The sequence below is a fragment of the Panthera uncia genome (genome assembly GCF_023721935.1).
Source record: "Panthera uncia isolate 11264 chromosome B2 unlocalized genomic scaffold, Puncia_PCG_1.0 HiC_scaffold_24, whole genome shotgun sequence".
NCBI classification, from domain to species: domain Eukaryota; kingdom Metazoa; phylum Chordata; class Mammalia; order Carnivora; family Felidae; genus Panthera; species Panthera uncia.
In genome coordinates this window covers 41,455,630-41,473,876 of record NW_026057580.1, presented here as the reverse complement: position 1 = coordinate 41,473,876, position 18,247 = coordinate 41,455,630, and the positions used below count along the sequence as shown (strand labels likewise).

Sequence of the window (18,247 nt, the reverse complement as noted above, 5' to 3'; positions counted from 1 at the left end):
AAAGAAAGAAAGAAAGAAAGAAAGAAAGAAAGAAAGAAAGAAAGAAATTAGAAATTTGGGGTGCCTGGGTGGCTCAGTCGGTTAAGCATCCAACTTTGGCTCAGGTCATGATCTCACAGTTCATGAGTTTGAGCCCCACATTGGGCTCTGTGCTGACAGCTCAGAGCCTGGAGCCTGCTTTGGATTCTGTGTCTCCCTCTCTCTTTGCCCCTCCCCTGCTCTCACCCTGTCTCTCTCTCTCAAAAATAAATAAATATTAAAAAAAAATTTAAGAAAATAGCGATTTTAACTGTGTGGAGAATGGCTCAGACAGGCCAGCAAGAAGGAAAATGGGGAAAAGTCAGAAGAGTACTGTGGTAAATCCAGGTAAGATGGTGGCAGCCTGAACCAGACCAATGATGGTGAAGAGAGAGAGAGAAATGCAGACAGACTGGAGACATATTCTATATTCTGGAGGAAGAATTTTTCGTCTATGTGCTGCTGAAGCGAGCAGAAGAAGGAAGAATTGATCATACTCGACTCTGGAATTGGGGGACAGAGCTAGGGAGAATTAAGACTTGGAGCAGCTCTGAGTTTTGTAACTTGATGGGAAAGACCAGAGAAAAACCAGATGTAAGAGTAAGGTTGAAGTGGAGTTTCAAAATGTTAAGTTTGAGAAACTATATGAGACAGACAATCAAGTAAAGAAGACACCAACGGGGCAGTTGGAGGTTATGAGAGTTTCTAGTGGCTCTAGGATATTACAGATTTCATAGAATTTTACAGAAAATTTTACAATTTTTTGTAAGAAAAACCATGTCACAATTAATACAGGTCTAGCAGAACTTCTGAAAAATCCTATGAACCAAAAATGTTACAAACATTCTTTGCAACAATGGTATTTTCAAACAGTTGAGTACCATTTCACTGATTGGGGTTCAAGAAATTATCCTGTTTGGTGCATACTTTCTCTGCCTTTAACATCACTATGGCAAGCAGGTTTCTTACCTGAATATTGAATTGGATCCTCCCAACAGTTTACAAACTGTCATTAAGGTAATTAACTCCTTCCAAAGACACAAATATAAGATTTGGTAATTAACTTTAAAAGCAGAAAAACTGAGGGGTGCCTGGGTAGCTCAGTCAGTTAAGCATCTATTTGTCTCAGCTCAGGTCATGATCTCTTGGTTTGTGAGTTCAAGCCCCACATTGGGCTCCATGCTGACAGTGTGGAGCCTGCCTGGGATTCCCTCTCTCTCCCTGCCCCTCTCTCTGCCCCTCCCCTGCTCACTCTGTCTCTCTCTCAAAAATAAATAAACTTAAAAATAAACTTAAAAAATTTTTTTTAAAAATAAAAGCAGAATAATTGAAAGGAAGTAATTTTTCTTTATTAAAAAAAAACTTTTTTAATGTTTATTTATTATTAAGAGACAGAGCCAGAACATGAGCAGGGGAGGAGCAGAGAGAGAAGGAGACACAGAATCTGAAGCATAGAGCCCAACCCGGGGCTTGAACCCACAAACTGTGAGATCATGACCTGAGCTGAAGACGGATGCTTAACCGACTGAGCCACCCAAGCTCCCCGAAAGGAAGTAATTCTTAGAGTGAATGTTGGGACAGTGCCTGACACACACCAGGTTAAGCAGATGAATGAGTTGTGTTTGCTGATTAATGACTGATGTTACATGTTTTAGGTAATCTCATATGAGTAACATAATTTGAGTAAACCCTATTTCTACTCTATTATGGGTTTTTAAAAATTATGTAAATTTGTTTTCTGATATTTAAAAGTCTGATGAATCTCAAAGTGTAAAAGGTTTAATAAATTATTTTTTGTCATATTTAGGCAGAGTAGGTGATGGATAATTTAAAATCTAGTATTTTTTAATTGTTAATACCTCCTTTCAGAGACAATACATTAAACAGTATGACTGAAATAATTTAAGAGTAAAATAGTATTAGAAATTTTAAAATCATGTCCTATTAAAGCTGTAAGTTCTTATGCCCTTAGGCATTCCCCAATATAAGAGAAAGATCCACTTTCTTATCAAATCCATTTCACTTATCAGGCTTCTATTTTTAAAAATATATTAAGACTCTGTACTGCAAAGTTAAAAGCATTGTATTTTAAAAACCCAATATAAAGTTTCTAAATAGGCTTGCTGAATTCCTTATAGTTAAAGATGCTTTCTCTGAAGTGTTTGTAAATACACATCTGCAAATTACACAATCAACCTTCTATAACTATAAAATATAAAGATCAGTTAAAATCATCTTTGGAAAAGGGTACAAACATACAAAGCATATTTAAGATAAAATCGCCCAGTTTTAGAAGCTGTAACATTTTTATCACACATAAGACAAAAGATGAAAAACTCACTTTGTTTTTAGTGCTAACTGCCTATGAAAAGAGAAATTTCTGGACTATATAGGTATGTTATCAACATAACTGAGCACTGGTACTAACAGACCATCTATCTAAATGCTGCAATTTTAAGAAAAATACGGCAAGCTAAACAGCTGTTAAGAAGTGGGAGGCGGGGGGAGTTTCTGTTACCTATACTTCTGTTTGCATTCCAGGAAAAACCAATGTTAAGAGAATTTATGAGCTCATGATAAAATTTACAACAGGTAAAATGCACAATGGTCTCATTCTTCCACAGAGCTTACTTAAGTACATTACCCGTACACCATGATTAGACTATTATGGACTAGACAAGCATTTGAGACAAAGACCTTAAAGTTCTTTGCCCTTTTAGTGTTCCCTAAGAGAACAGTGAGGAAACCCACAGCGGCCACGCTGTAAAGCTGTACTGCTTCCCACGCTTAGTCAATGACAAGTGACAGACTCATATTATTTCCACATGCCAAGGGCATATCCAAACAGGAGGCTGTGGGGAATAAAAACAATACAAGGCCTACAAGGAAACGGCAGCAATCAGTTCTAAATGAGCAAAAGCAAATCTGGTTTACCCAAAAGAAGAAAAGAAATTTTTAATTTTTTTTAAGACTACAAGAATTACTGCTGCTGCTGCTAAAAATGGGCAGAGGCTCATTCTTCCTAAAATTTGTTTCAAGCCTGAGGGGAGCCTCTGAGCAGAATATCTTGATTTAGTGGGTAAGGACTATTAATGCTATGTTCTATTTTATAAAATCTTGACATAGAAGGAAAAAATAGTTGACAGTTGCAATCCTGGTACAGTATGTAAGATGTATTGTCTGAAACAGCTTCATTCAGCAATTTCTGTGCCAAACACCAAATATGGGTAAGCCCAAAGCAGAGGATTTTAAATTTCTTTTTTTTTTTTTAATGTTTATTTATTTTTGAGAGAGACAGAGACAGAATGTGAGTGGGTTAGGGGCAGAGAGACAGGGAGACGCAGAAGCAGGCTCCAGGCTCTGAGCTGTCAGCACAGAGCCCAACACGGGGCTTGAACTCACGAGCTGTGAGATCATGACCTGAGCCGAAGTCAGACACTCAACTGACTGAGCCACCCAGGCGCCCCAAGGATTTTAAATTTCTAATTCATGTTTAACATTTCTTTTATTTCCTTTTTAATTTTTTTTAACGTTTATTTATTTTTGAGAGAGACAGAGTGCAAGCAGGGAAGGTACAGAAAAAGAGGGAGACACAGAATCCAAAGCAGGCTCCAGGCTCTGAGCTGTCAGCACAGAGCCTGACAAGGGGCTCAAACCCACGAACTGAGAGATCACGGCCTGAGCAGAAGTCAGACGCCCAACCGACTGAGCCACCAGGTGCCCCCGATGTTTAACATTTCTGACCATACTAGTACAAGATAGCAGGGCAAGAGGAAACATCTACCCAGGCACCAACTGAAACTGGATGGGAAAAAAACTTTGTACTAAACATAGGAAAAGGAACCAGCAATAACATTTAAAAAAATACCCAGAGGAGTTAAGTGAAAAGGCTAAAATTAATGAAGAGAATCTCTTGGCTATTGACATTTATGTCATTCTCCTTTAAGCCACAGGGATTTGGTAAAGTAGATACATACCCTCCTCTATGCTCACACAACTAAACAGCTCAATAGAGATACTAATATCTTTAAAACAAAATAAATATTAAGTATGTTTATATATTTTATAATAGTTATTACGGTCACAGAGGAGAATGTGGCTGCTATAATCTTTGCATGGGGGAAAAATGAAGAAGCTGTAAGAATCCAAATTTCTCTTCATCTTTCAAGGAAACAAATGCAGTCTAATTTTTACATCAAGGAATATAGGTACAATGTGTATTCACACAGAGTGGTGGTAACTCAGAGAACTACAAAGAAGAACCTCACAAGAGAGGCTGTATCTCATGGGAATCAGGGGAGGGCGCACATAAAGAAAGGGCAGAGGAAAAGTGTCTTTGCACTTTTGACCCTCTTTACTGTTGTAACACTGAGAGTATTAACATGCCCTTGGTGTCTTAATAGTTTTGTTTTCTTTTCATTAAGTCTAACTGCATACACTCCGAAAGAGAAACATTTTAACAGAGAGAAAACCGCCCATGTGGACACTATTTAAGATCTCCTATTAAACATGCAACTGGGGCAGCCTCAACCCGTCTGGATGAAGGTCTTCAATATTCACAGCACAAGCCATCGTTTTCATGAAAGACGTGTCCCAGGGATTCATCACTGTAGAATACTGCGGCAAACATCTCAGTGAGGTGAAAATGGGAGATTAAACATTTATAGACAGAAGAATAAAAACTACAGCTATATAAAAGAGATAAAACCGCAAAGAATATCTAATTAAATTGTTATGCTTCTGGGCATACAGCTGATCAGCAAGTGATAAAGAGGAATTTATATCACCCCTTTCCCCACCACCCAACCTTCTTCCTTTCCTAGTATCTGTGAGGATGTCATATAAGATTATTTACAGTAAAACATTTGAAGATTCTCCTTGATTAGATAAGTTATCTTTTAGAAAGAAGGCTTTGAATAGAGATCTTCAAATTCAGATTAAGTTTCTTTTTTTTTTTTTTTACTGTTTATTTTTGAGAGAGAGAGACAGAGAGAGAGAGAGAGAGAGAGAGAGAGAGAGAGAAATAGTAGGGGAGGGGCAGAGAAAGAGGGGAACAGAGGATCAGAAGCAGGCTCTGCACTGACAGCACAGAGCCCCACATGGGGCTCAAACTCACGAACTGTGAGATCATGACCTTACACTTAACTGACTGAGCCACCCAGGCACCTCTCAGATTAAGTTCCTAAGAAAATTCTACCTGTGAGATAGGTGAGTTTCTAATTGAGGTGATTTTCCAAATAGATTTCATTGTAAAATTTAGAAGAAGGTTCAATAAGCTTCCCTTTGAGACATTTGCCTTTGACTTTTATTAATAAAATGGGAATGCAAATGCTCAGAACTGACAAGGCGGGGCTGAACAGAACAGGTTAGCTACCTGCTCCGCTGAAAACATCTGTGCAGCCATTCACCCATTCACATGACTAATTCTGGTAAGTATGTTCTGGGTTCCTAACACTATGCAGATACTAAAATACACATGCCTGCTGAGGTGAGTACAAGGAAGCTTGGAGACTGGCTGAGGGGAAAGACATAAAAAAAAATTTATGACATAAAGGTCATAATAGGAATGAGGCACAGGTTTGCTGGACCTGGGGGAGGAGCAGTGATAACCAGAGCCCTAGTTAATTAGAGAAAGCTCAATAAACTGTTAAAAACTGAGAACAAACTGAGGGTTGATGGGGGGTGGGAGGGAGGGCAGGGTGGGTGATGGGTATTGAGGAGGGCACCTTTTGGGATGAGCACTGGGTGTTGTATGGAAACCAATTTGACAGTAAATTTCATATATTAAAAAATAAAAAATAAAAAATAAAATAAAAAAAAAAAGAGAAAGCTCAATAAGAAGGCCCATTTGAATTGAGTTCTGAGAGAGAAATAGGGCAGAATTAGATAGGAAATAAAAGTCACAGGATTTAGTAACCAAGTGGGTATTGAGGCAAAGAAAAGTGAGTTTGGGGTAACTTTCAGGGCCTTCCCTTAAATATCATGTAGATGATGTAGTCATTAAGCCTACATAAATAACATTCACATTTTAAATGTTTATTTTTGAGAGAGAAAGAGAGAGACAGAGAGAGTGTGGGGAAGAGACAGAGAGAGAGACAGAGGATCTGAAGTGGGCTCTGTGCTAACAGCAGACAGCCCAATGGGGGCTTGAACTCACAAACTGCAAGATCATGAGCTGAGCCAAAGTTGGACGTTTAACTGACTGAGCCACCCAGGCACCCCAAAACATCCATATTTTAGAAACAGAGCACAATCTCCTGTGAATAACAATAAAAATTTTAAACTTTAGCTTTTTTTCTTTTCTTTTTTTTCTTTTCCTTATTAACTCCAAGCAGAGTTCTAGTAACACAAGTCACTGCCAGTCAGGCTTCCACATAGGCTAAAATTCTCACTATGTTCCACTCCATATATCCATCCTGCCAGATAATATACTTGATTTTCACAGAGGAGACTTGGAAAATAGCTAATCATCCTGTGTTTCTCAAATGTGACCACTAAAGAACCCCAGGAGGTGGAGGAAGTATGAAGGGACCATCTAGAACAGGGGTAAACTATGGAGGGGCTTCTGTGCTGAGTGTGGTTTGACATTTTTAAATGGTTAGAAAATAAAACAAAGACAACCAAACCAAAAAAGAAGATGCGGCATAGAACTGGTGGCCTGAAAAGCCTAACGTATTTACCAGGGGGCCAATCCCTGATCTAGAATATTGGAGAATATATTTTGAGGCAGCTTCTATGAAAGCAAAATTCTTTGAAGTCTTGTTCCATCTTAAAATTCATGGAAACCCAGCATCCTGCCCCATAATATATCAGTGTTTCTTCTGCTATTAAAAAGTATGCTTTTGGGAAGTGCCCGGGTGGCTCAGTAGGTTAAACATCTGACTCTTGATTTCCGCTCAGGTCAATCTCATAGTTTGTGAGTTCGAGCCACTGACAGTGTAGAGCCTGCTTGGGATTCTCTCTCTCCCTCTCTCTCTCTGCACCTCCCCTGCTCATGCTCGCTCACACACACACTCTCTCTCTCTCTCTCAAAATAAATAAACATTCTTTAAAAAATATGCTTTGGCAAAGTACTCAAAATCTCCAAGCCAAATGCTGCTCTGGGCAGATAGGCAATCTTTATTCTAGAACCTTGGGCACCCCTAAGAAACTTAACTTTGGTTTTACTATCAATACATATAATAATCATCTCGTTTTGACTTTTACTAGTTTTCATTTCACCAAGTGACTTTTTCTTTACTTTGAACCCAGCTTCTGGGTTCAACAATAACCCTTCACATCTTGATAATAGTATACCCCCAAATATTTTTGCTGTTTGACTGATGACTCTAAGGGAAGAGAGAAAAGTGACTATAAGGAAAGGAAAAAGAGTAGAATAGCTTAAATGAGAATGTACTTTATAAAATAACATTCTTCAGAACAGCTTGCCAGTTGCAAACAATTATTTCAAGTGACTGGAAACAACTAAATAGTCCACAGTGAGGGAATGATTAAGTTAATTATAATTATCCAACACAGAGAATAATATGTAACCTCTAAATATATGCTTACAAAGACAGGGAAACTATTTTTTTTAGAGAACAAAGCAGGGCACAAAATGGTATATATAGTATGATCAAAAATAGGATTTTTAAAATTTTAATCAATTTGTAAGAAAAGAGAAGTTGCATTGACCAAATGTTTGCAGTTGTATTCAAAAGGCAGTATTCATTGTCCCCCCTTCCTTATTCTCATTTTCCCAATTTCTCTATTTCTATACTTATTTTAGTGCTAAGAAAAAAAGAAAAAACAACAATGTTGGATAACCAACTCAATATGAAAATCTCTTTAAATATCTCTTTCCAACAAACTTCTTAGGAGACTTTTGCTGAAAGTCATTTCTTATATTTATGTGTGGAGATGTGTGTGTGTGTGTGTGTGTGTGTGTGTGTGTGCATGTGTTCAAATTCAATATATTCAGATATAGACATATACGTGTGTGTTCAAATTCAATATATTCAAATTCAAATATATTATTTAAAAATATATAATCATATGTATGAATCCGGGATTTGAAAACTGACAATTAAGGGACTTGGTTATGCATGCTTCAAAAAGATGTCCAAACACACTTAAAATATATTATCCCAAGACAATCTTCTCAGAAGTCTTACATAACATTGCATTTGGAAACAATACAACTACATACATTTAGGTGCTCTGTGGTTCTTTTAAGCTTCCGCCAATGGTAAGAAGCCACTAACACATCTCCTTGTCTCCTTTCACGGGAAAGAAAAAGATGCCACAAGGAACCACTGCTGGTCATTTAGCCTTTCTGAAACTCTTTAAGAGTAATCTAACCCATCTCTAGTCTACTTTCAGGCTCCAATTAATCAAGGTAATATGAGGAAAGGCAGTCAGAGTTGGCCCGCAAATCATTACTTAACCAAACTAGTCAACAGCTTTAATGTAAACGTTATTTGATTAGCAGTAGACCCAATGCTTAGGTACAAATTTAACATCTTACAAGTATCATCTAAAAGTACCAAAAGAGTAATTCAATAGTTTTAAAATATAAACAATCTTATAAGTTGCCCCATGGAAAATGATCAAAATGGTTATTTTTCTATAAAAATATTCTTCCATTGGGGTTCCTGGGTGGCTCAATCAGTTAAGCACTCTGGATTTCGGCACAGGTCAGGATGTCACATTTCGTGCTGTAACACGGAGACTGCTTGGTATTCTGTCTCCTCTCTCTGCCCCTCCACTGTGAGTGCATATGCATTTTCACATGCTCTCTCAAAATAAATAAACATTTAAAAAAAAAAAATCCCTCAACAACAAAAAATCAAATAGCCTGATTAAAAAATGGGCAAAGAACTTGAATAGATATTTCTTCAAAAATGATATACAAGTGGGCAATAAGTGTATGAAATGCTCAACATCACTAATCATCAGAGAAATGCAAACCAAAATCACAATGAGGTATCACCTCACACCTATTAAGATGGGTACTCTCAAAACATGACGAAACAAACAAAATAACAAGTATTGGTGGGGATATAGAGAAGTCAGAATCCTTGTGCACTGCTGACGGGACTGTAAAATGGCACAACCACTAGGGAAAACAGTATGATGGTTCTTCAAAAAATTAAAAGTAGAACTACCATATGATGCATATATATACACGTATATATTGTGTATGTGTACACACATGTATATTGGGATATAGATTGTGTATATCTACACACATATACATTGGGATTGTTGCATTATATATATATATACACACACACACACACACACACACACACACACACACACACACACACCTGAAAGCAGAATGTCAAGGAGTTATTTCCAAACCTATGTTCAAAGCAGTACTACTCACAATAGCCAGGAGACAGAAGCAACCCAATTCATCAACAAATGAATGGACAAAAAAATATGGAATATACACACAATGAAAGACTTAAAAAGAATTGAAATCTTCTCACATGCTTCAATGCTATAGGAGAAATGTTTGTATCTTCCCCCAAAATTCACATGTTGAAATCTTCATGCCCAAAGGCCTTTAGGAGGTGATCAGGTCATGAGGCTGGAGCCTTCAAGGATAGGAGTAATGCCCTATAAAAGAGCTCCCTTGTCCCCTTTCACCATGGAAGGAAGTTGGCAGGAAGTTGGCAGTCTACAATCCAGAAGAGTGTCTTTGCCAGAACCCAACCCTTCTGTCACCCTGATCTTAGACTTGCAGCTTCCAGAACCATGAGAAATACATTTCTTATTTGCAAGATACCCAATCTGTATATATAACCCAATTTTTGTTATAGCAGCCTTAATGGACTAAGACATACAACATGGATGAACCTTGAAAACATTATGCTAAGTGAAGTGACTAGTCACAAAAGGACAAACATTGCATGATTTCATTTCTTTTTTATTATAAAAAAAATTTTTTTTAATGTTTATTTTTGAGAAAGAGACAAAGCATGAGTGGAGGATGGTCAGAGAGAGAGGGAGACACAGAATCCAAAGCAGGCTCCAGTCTCTGAGCTGTCAGCACAGAGCCCAACGCGGGGCTTGAGGTCATGAATCTCGAGATCATGACCTGAGCCAAAGTCGGATGCTTAACCTACTGAGCCATCCTGGCACCCCTGTATGATTTCACTTCTGTGAGGTATCTAATGTAGTCAAATTCACAGATAGAAAGCAGAATGATTGTTATCAAGGTCTGGGGGGGAGGGGACAAACAGGAGTTATTTAATAGGTATAGAGTTTCAGTTCTGCAAGATGAAAAAGTTCTGGATATCTGTTTTACAACAATGAATATATTTAACACTACTAAACTGTACACTTAAAAGTAAGACACTAAGTATTACAATATGTTTTTCCACAATAAATGTTATTAATAAAAAATAAAAATATATTTTAAAAATCCAAAACTTTTTTTTTTTTTTTTTTTGAATAGGAAGGAAGAAAAGAAATGAACGGGTAGTAAACATTTTCCCTCCGTGCAGATGTGTGTATTTCATTTCTGGTGCACTCCACACAGGCAAGTTCCACAGAGAGAGAACAAAGTTTAAACCCTAGACATGAGGACCTGAGCTTTCCAAAATCCAAATCAGACACTAAAGCCCATCAGAAAAGTCTAGGTGCTAGGATGTTTACCTTTAGGTTACCCATTTCCAGAGAAGACTCTTGCTCATGGTACGGCTACTCCCAGAAAATAGAAAGAACAACCAGTCTGTGCAATTTGGATTCCTGACCACAAACAACCGAAATGGACATTAGCAACTTAACAGGAAAAGAATTTATGGCAGTACAGTGGGAAGTTCTAAACCCACATTAAAGCTGGAGAACCAGTTTATAAGAAGAATTTCTATGTCTGGGTAGCCAAGAACACACCCAGGCCACACCCCAGGGTCGGCCCCATTAGCACACCAGCCATGGCTATTCCTGACCCCAAGACTCCTGTCCAACTGATCCTGTGTTTCTACATTATACCCTCAATGCTCAAATTCTGGGGTGGGAAGAACTGACTGGGCATGCCCACGAGCTTCCATTCAGTGGGGAATTCTTACAACAGACGGATATTCAAATACTAAAGGGCAGAGAAAAGGAAATTACCTACACCGATTACCAAGTAGCTTAGCAAATGTTTATGTCTCACATGCCTAGCTCACCCAGTTTAAAATACTACAAAGTAGTAAGTTTCCAGCCAATTCCAGGAAATAGGAAAATCTTCATGCTCATTGGATCCTGTCACTTGCAATGCGGCAGGTTTCCACGAGTTATCCAACCAGATCAGACCACTCATAAACTATCACTGGGTAAAGCAAGGTGCACAGGGGCGGGTAGGATGAATGTGACCATGGTTAGTTGCTCTCTAATGCTTTTGCTTTTGTCAAAGTCGAATTTACTTGACCGTGATAAGAGCAGACACTGTCTTCAAAACTCCTGCTAGAAGAGACTATAAAGACAGAGCGTGGACTGGCATTGCTGTCACCGTCACCATAGGACTAACAGTGCTCAAGCAGAGAAGATGCCATTTATCCAGCACAGTTTAATCAATGTGTAAGCCTCTAGTCGGCTCCCAGACAGTCTATCTGAAAAAATTTCCATAGACTCTGTAGAGCAAAGATACACAGAGATTTAGAAAGTCGTAGAGAAGTGAAGGCAAGGATAAGCAATTAACTTTACCTCACACTACAGTCTTTTATTCACTCATTCATTCCTCTATCCAAAGGGCTCTCAAGACTTCTACTTTCACAATGATAGAGCAAAGATGTCTCTTCCTTTATCTTGAAAAATCAACAAGAGTTTTTTTTAAAAACCAGAAACACAATTTTTAAAAAATAAAACAGGAGACATCTTACAGCTCTGAACCACAACATACGCAGGAAGTGGGGAGAGAGACAGTGAGGGGCATCAGAGAGCAGAAGATGGGTCAAACCTCAGTGTTTGCAAAGCAGCATCAACAAGACACAAGCTGCAGGGCCCCAAAGACATCAGGAGCTGGAGGCATCAGCTACTGTGAGGGTGGGGTGAGTGGGCAAAGACAAGAAAACAGGGAGATGGTTTGAAAGTCTACATAAGCAGCAGTTAGATTCCAGGGTGCCTCACTCTCCCCCAAAGGAGCTAGAAGGTCCACCCTTAATAAACATGGCTTCTGGAAGCAACAAACTTAGAAACGCCAGAATGGAAGACAGTGGGGTTTCAACAGGGATATGAAGAGAAACTGTGCATGGCAGAGAGGGAGAGCCTCCAGTGTCTCACCTACAGGTCCAGAACTCCAGTAGCCAGGCTGATATCCCCAAAGCAGGAGACTGAAGGGCCATTCTCTGGAAAAGCTAATCTATCATCTGAGAAAAGACCCACAGATTTTATTATCAGTATCTGCAATGAGAATGCTAACAGGCTACCCAGTCATCCCTACAGGGAGGTGGGGGAAGGGAGAAACAAGCCCACATGGGTACATAAGGACACCTGCAGCTTCTAACTAGCTTTCTAGTGCCTCACCTCTTAAATAAACAAAAGACCAAGATCACCAGAGATCTGAGGAAAGCCTACCACACTTGAGAGAAAAGACCAAAATAAAGTGAAAACAAGGGAATTAGTAGGACAGGGACAGTACTGGTAAGAAAAGACCGCAAAGAAATCATATTTAATATCTCACTGAGCTAAGATCTGGTATTCATCTCATAAAGGCGCATTATTAAAAAGAGAAAACCAGAATGTAAGGAAGGGAAAAAAAAAAAGATGACATAAAAATTCAATGAAAAAATTCAGAGGTAAGATAAAGAAATCTCCCAGAAGTAGAAACAAAGAGGACAATAAAATATATATATATATATTAGAAATTCGCTGTAAGAAGTCCACTATTTAAATTAGTGTGTATTCCAGATAACGAGAACAAGGAGAAAAAGCAGGGGAAATTTTTTCAAAAAAATGCTACAAAAACATTTAATAATCATGTACTTCTTGGAGAAGGACCTACTGAGCACTCAGCGCTGTGAATGAAAAATAGATAATAAAACAGCTATTTATTTCACCGTAAGCACCTCAGCACATATGATAGGATACACATATGATAAGAGATTAAAAATCTGCATAGAAGAAACTGGCAAAAACATACAAATGATCAAGAAAAATGTCACCAGACTTCTCAACTGCAGCACTAGAAACCAGATGATAATGATGCAAAACCACCAAAACTCTTTCCAACCTAAAATTCTGTAATGAGCCAAATTACCACTCACCTACAAGACCACAATAAAGGAATTCTCACACCTGTGAAGGCTGAGGAAAATAAAGCTGTGAGATTTTTGTTTTAAGCCTTCTAGCCCTATTTGACTCACAGTTTTGCGTTGTTTTGAACTGTACAGTTCACACACATTCTCAACTATGCCTCATTTTGGTTTGCAGGTACAAGAGTACATTTTCTAGGCCTTGTAATCATGAATGGGATACACCCTCAGTTACCACATACTTCCCCTAATAAAATATGAGATCACAATACTAAAAAATTCCATAAAAAGTAATATTTATTCTTATATAATGTACTTAAAAAGTATTTTATAGCCACAAATATCATGTGAAGTAAAAGAGATATTATCATCCTTTGCTTCAAGATGAGAAAACTGAGGGACTCCTGGGTGGCTCAGTCAGTTGAGCATCCAACTCTTAATTTTGGCTCAGGTCATGATCTTACGGTTCATGGGATCGAGCCCCACGTCAGCCTCTGCGCTGACAGCATGGATTCTCTCTCTCCCTCTTTCTCTGCTCCCTCACCTACTCAATCTCTCTCTCTCAAATTAAAATTTCAAAAAAAAAAAAAAAAAGATGAGAAAATAGATTCTTTAAGAGAAAAATGACTTTTCAAAGGTGTCAAAGCCAACATAAAGCACTAGAACTCAAATCTAAGTCTAGTGCCATGTTTGGGATTCTCCTCTGACATGAATGTAGGAACTCTGTGCACAATCTTTATCTCCTCTCTTATGTCCATGGGAATGGTTTCATCTCAAGGTATGATAAGCACTATTGTCCCTTTTCTCCACTCTTATACAACCCAGCTATTTATTTCACCGTAAGCACCTCAGCACTGTTGGCCCTTCCCCTTCTCCAGGCCATCCTTAAAGAACTGGAGTACAGGTCCCAAAGTAAATACTTACGTATATACTGAGAGTATAACAAAAATCAAACCTTAACTACTCATTAGAAAGAAATTTCTCATTTTTTTTTCTTAACCCAGTGAGAAGGAAAAGAGATAATCAGACAAAAGTGACTTCATCTTCTCATATGCTACATACAGGAAAAAGGCACCTAATAATGTATTTTTGATGTTCATAATGATCCATCTGGTTCATTATCATAAAAAAAAAAGAAACTCTGGTTTATAATCAGCTATTAACAGTTTTTTATACCATAGAGGGATAAAGATTCAAGGATAATTACCCCGTCTACTCTACTCCCAAAATGTATTAATCAAGTAATATGCTTCAAGGGGCACCTGGGTGGCTCAGTCAGTTAAGCGTGCGACTCTTGATTTTGGCTCAAGTCATGATCTCACGGTTCATGAGTTCGAGCCCTGCATATGGCTCTGCATTGACAGTGCAAAGCCTGCTTGGGATCCTCTCTCTCCCTCTCTCTTTGCCCCTTCCCTGCCACTCTGTCTCTCTCTTTCAAAAATAAACCTAAAAAATCTACATGCTTTAAAATTTAGAGCACAATAAACACACACACACACACACACACACACACACACACCCCTTCCCTTCTCACCACTTTACCACTTTCCCCAAACAGACAGGAACACTAAGACATGTATGTATTCACATTCACACACAGTCTGCAACCTTGGACTCATATACCCTTCTATTAGACTGTGGGCCTGAATGGCCCAGGGTGAAGAAAGCACAGTCCTCACTGAGAAAACCCAACTTCACTCTGGTTAACTGTGTTTTCAATCAAGCAAAGAAATAGTGTGGTAACAATCCAGCTACTTACTCCACAGTATCGGTCACCATTAAATATCTGAGGTGGCAGAGGATTGCCCTGAGCAGGCTTCTTTTCTGGGGGGATGTTTTTGTACATCCATTGTCTTTGTTCTTCTGACATTGTGATATCCACCTCCTCAAACTCTATCTTGTTGGCTTCCAGAAATCTAACCACATCCTGCTGTTTCTTCTTTATCTAAAGAGAGAAGACAGACAAATGAGAAATGCTTATCTGAAACAATATGCAGATATTTCCAAATTGAACTAGACTTGATTTCTCATGGTCAGAGGTCACCAATGCAAAACCAAGAGGCAATTTTCGCAGGCACCAGGCACCGTCCACTCACTGGGTATCCAGCAGAAGTCTAGACAAGTCCTGACACGATGATTTCTTCACCTAGACTCCCCAGAACACTGGGGCACAGCCCTGATCACCTGGAAGGATCAGATTATGCATGAGGTGAGGGACTTCGTTCTCAGAGGGACATAACCACTGTCCCTCCCAGTTACAGAAGCTGACATTTACAGTCATGAAAACTCCCTCTGCAGAAACCATTTGAAAACCAGGGAGAGCCCATATGAGATGTCGACACTTCACTGATTCCCGGGAGCAGCAACATTTCTATTCCCCTCAGCAGTCTCTTTCAGGTATTCCACAGCGGTAGCCACTGTCATGAAAGCATCCTTTCATCAATTCAAAAGAGAAAAATGTTCTCCACTTCTAAGGTGAGAGTAAACAACAAGCATCGGCTGACTTTGAACTCTGTATTCCTTAACTCTCTTTGTTCCTCTCACCTTCATGTTTCCTTCTTCAGTCACTAGGGGTCAGGTGTGCTCCTGAAGAGCTACAAACACATCTGTAGGTTTTCAAAATCTTATTGGTTTTATTTCAGGGTACATATTAAATAATTCAGATGGGGCAACAATATTCAGTATCTTAAACACAGCATGTAAAACAGGAGACCACACGCCTGCTTTTTCTAAATGATTCTAGGAAATGTACACAGAGACTTAACACAACCTAAGTGGTGAAGTAAATTTTATAAGGGCCAAAGAAAAGAATCATTTTGAGAGGGCAAGCCGCCAAAAAGACCTCTCATCTAGAAAATAAATGCTTGAAGAACAAACTTTCACATACTGATTGCCTCCACCAATTTCCTCCAACTTCCTCTCAAAAGCCTCAATGACATGTGCTTCTGAGATGGAAATTTGTTGTAGGTCATGAGCAAAGACATTCTGATCACTGGGTTGAAGTCTATGAATGAGTAACAAGATTGTACAGTTAGCATGGACAGAAATACAAAGCCAGCAAAATAGAGTATCTTTACCCTCGATGATATGAGAAAACAAGAGACCTAGTATATGGTTATAAATCAAAATGGATACATTATCTTGTTTCTTGAAGGAAGCTATTTCTCATTTCTGAAAAAGTTAACTTTTTCCCCCTGATACACAATTTTCAGAAATGTAGTTATGTTATTTTGAAACTTTGGCTTGCAAAAAAAGTATTATCCATACTACTTAGTTTCCCCTTACAACCCTACAAGGCAGATAAACAAGGTTGATGCTGAGGTCAAAACTGGTCACCTATTTTGATGGAGGTCTTAGTACCTATTCTTGTCAAGATAATCATGTCATTCTCCTATTTAAGATCCTTCTTTAATGAGTCCCCATTGCCCTTGGAAGAATACATACATTTCTTAGCATAGCACAATGTCCTTCATGATCCACCTCCTTTGATTATAAGAGCAAATGTATTTGCATTTTTAAAAGTCTAGAAATTGTAAAACAAGCAAACTGTCAACATTTAATTAGAGGAAAGGGTCAAAAATTAATTAGAGGAAAGGGTTTGGATTTAATGTCCGTAGGTAGAGCTTTACATATCCAACATATTTCAAATGTTCATGAGTGATCAAAAGTGAACCCGACACAGTCAAACCTTAGTTTTCCATATGATGTATGTACACATAATATCCACCCCACCTCCACGTCTACCTCGAAAGGTGAATACCCTTAAACTCACATACTCTTAATACTAGGCTATATCAAAGACACACAGTTTCTCTACATCCCAGCCTCCGAGCCCTACACGCGCACGCGTGCGCACACACACACACACACACACACACACACACAGCATTTATTGCTTAACTATAATCCCCTACTGCTCACTGGTCATTCCTTTCATAGGATCACACTCGATAAAAAGAGCTGGGTCTTGCCCCTTTCATTCAAGAATGTACCCTGTGTACGTCCTGTCATTACAAATTTTTCAAGGGCACTTAGGTGGCTCAGTCAGTTAAGCCTCCAACTCTTGATTTCAGCTCATGTCATGATCTCACGGTTCCTGGGATTGAGACCCTGAGCACACTCTCTCTCCCTCTTTCTACCCCTCCCCAGCTCACATACTCACACACACTCTGTCAAAATGAACATTGTTTTTTTTCAAAAGCATGAATTTTTATATCTGCCTAGCAACCTATCATGTAGATGTTTTCAGTCAACTACTATTCAATTATTGGTATTTAGCATATTTGTAACTTTCAGCACCAGAAATATCATGTAGTGAACATCTTTACTTAAAAATATTTGACACTATCTCCCAATACTATTTTAGGACAAAACCCTATGAATGAAACTCAGATCAAAGGGCAGAGACATTTTTCAGGCTCCTGGTGGACCCATGCTAACCTGCTTTTCAACAAGTCCTTGTCAATATGTTCCCATTAGCAATGTATGAAAGTGTCCATGTCTCAACACCCCTCCCTCCTTACAGCCAATTTCTGAAAGATGTATCACAGAATATTAAAATCCAAACAATGGGAGGTGACAGATGTGTTAATTAAACTAACTGTGGTAATCATTTCACAATATATACAAATATCGAATCATTATGTTATATACCTTATACTTATAGAGTATAATATGTCAATTATATCTCCAAAAAATTGAGGTGGCGGAAAACAAATTGGTTGCTGTTAAAAAAAAAAATTCAAGGGGCTCCTGTGCGGCTCAGCCAGTGGAGCGTCATCGTGCTCTTGATTTCAGCTCAGGGCAGGATCGCAGGGTCACGGGATTGAGCCCCATGTCAGGCTCTGCACTGCACATGGAGCCTCCTTAGGATTCTCTCTGTCTCTCTCTGTCTCTGTCTCTCTCTCTTTCTGCCCCTCCCTGAATCATACATGGGCTCCTGCACTTTCTCTGTCTCTAAAGTAAAAAAAAAAAAAAAAAAAAAAAAAAAAAAAAAAAAAAAA

At 38.7% G+C, this 18,247-nt stretch overlaps 1 protein-coding gene across 1 annotated transcript in view; it reads right to left on the bottom strand.

Annotated features, from left to right (window-relative positions):
- Positions 1 to 18,247, bottom strand: part of SH3BGRL2 (SH3 domain binding glutamate rich protein like 2) — a 70,001-nt gene that overhangs the window by 7,136 nt on the left and 44,618 nt on the right. Inside the window, exon 3 of the mRNA XM_049654641.1 lies at positions 15,004 to 15,189. Within this exon, the coding sequence (XP_049510598.1) occupies positions 15,004 to 15,189 (186 nt within the window). The remainder of the gene's footprint in view (positions 1 to 15,003; positions 15,190 to 18,247) is intronic.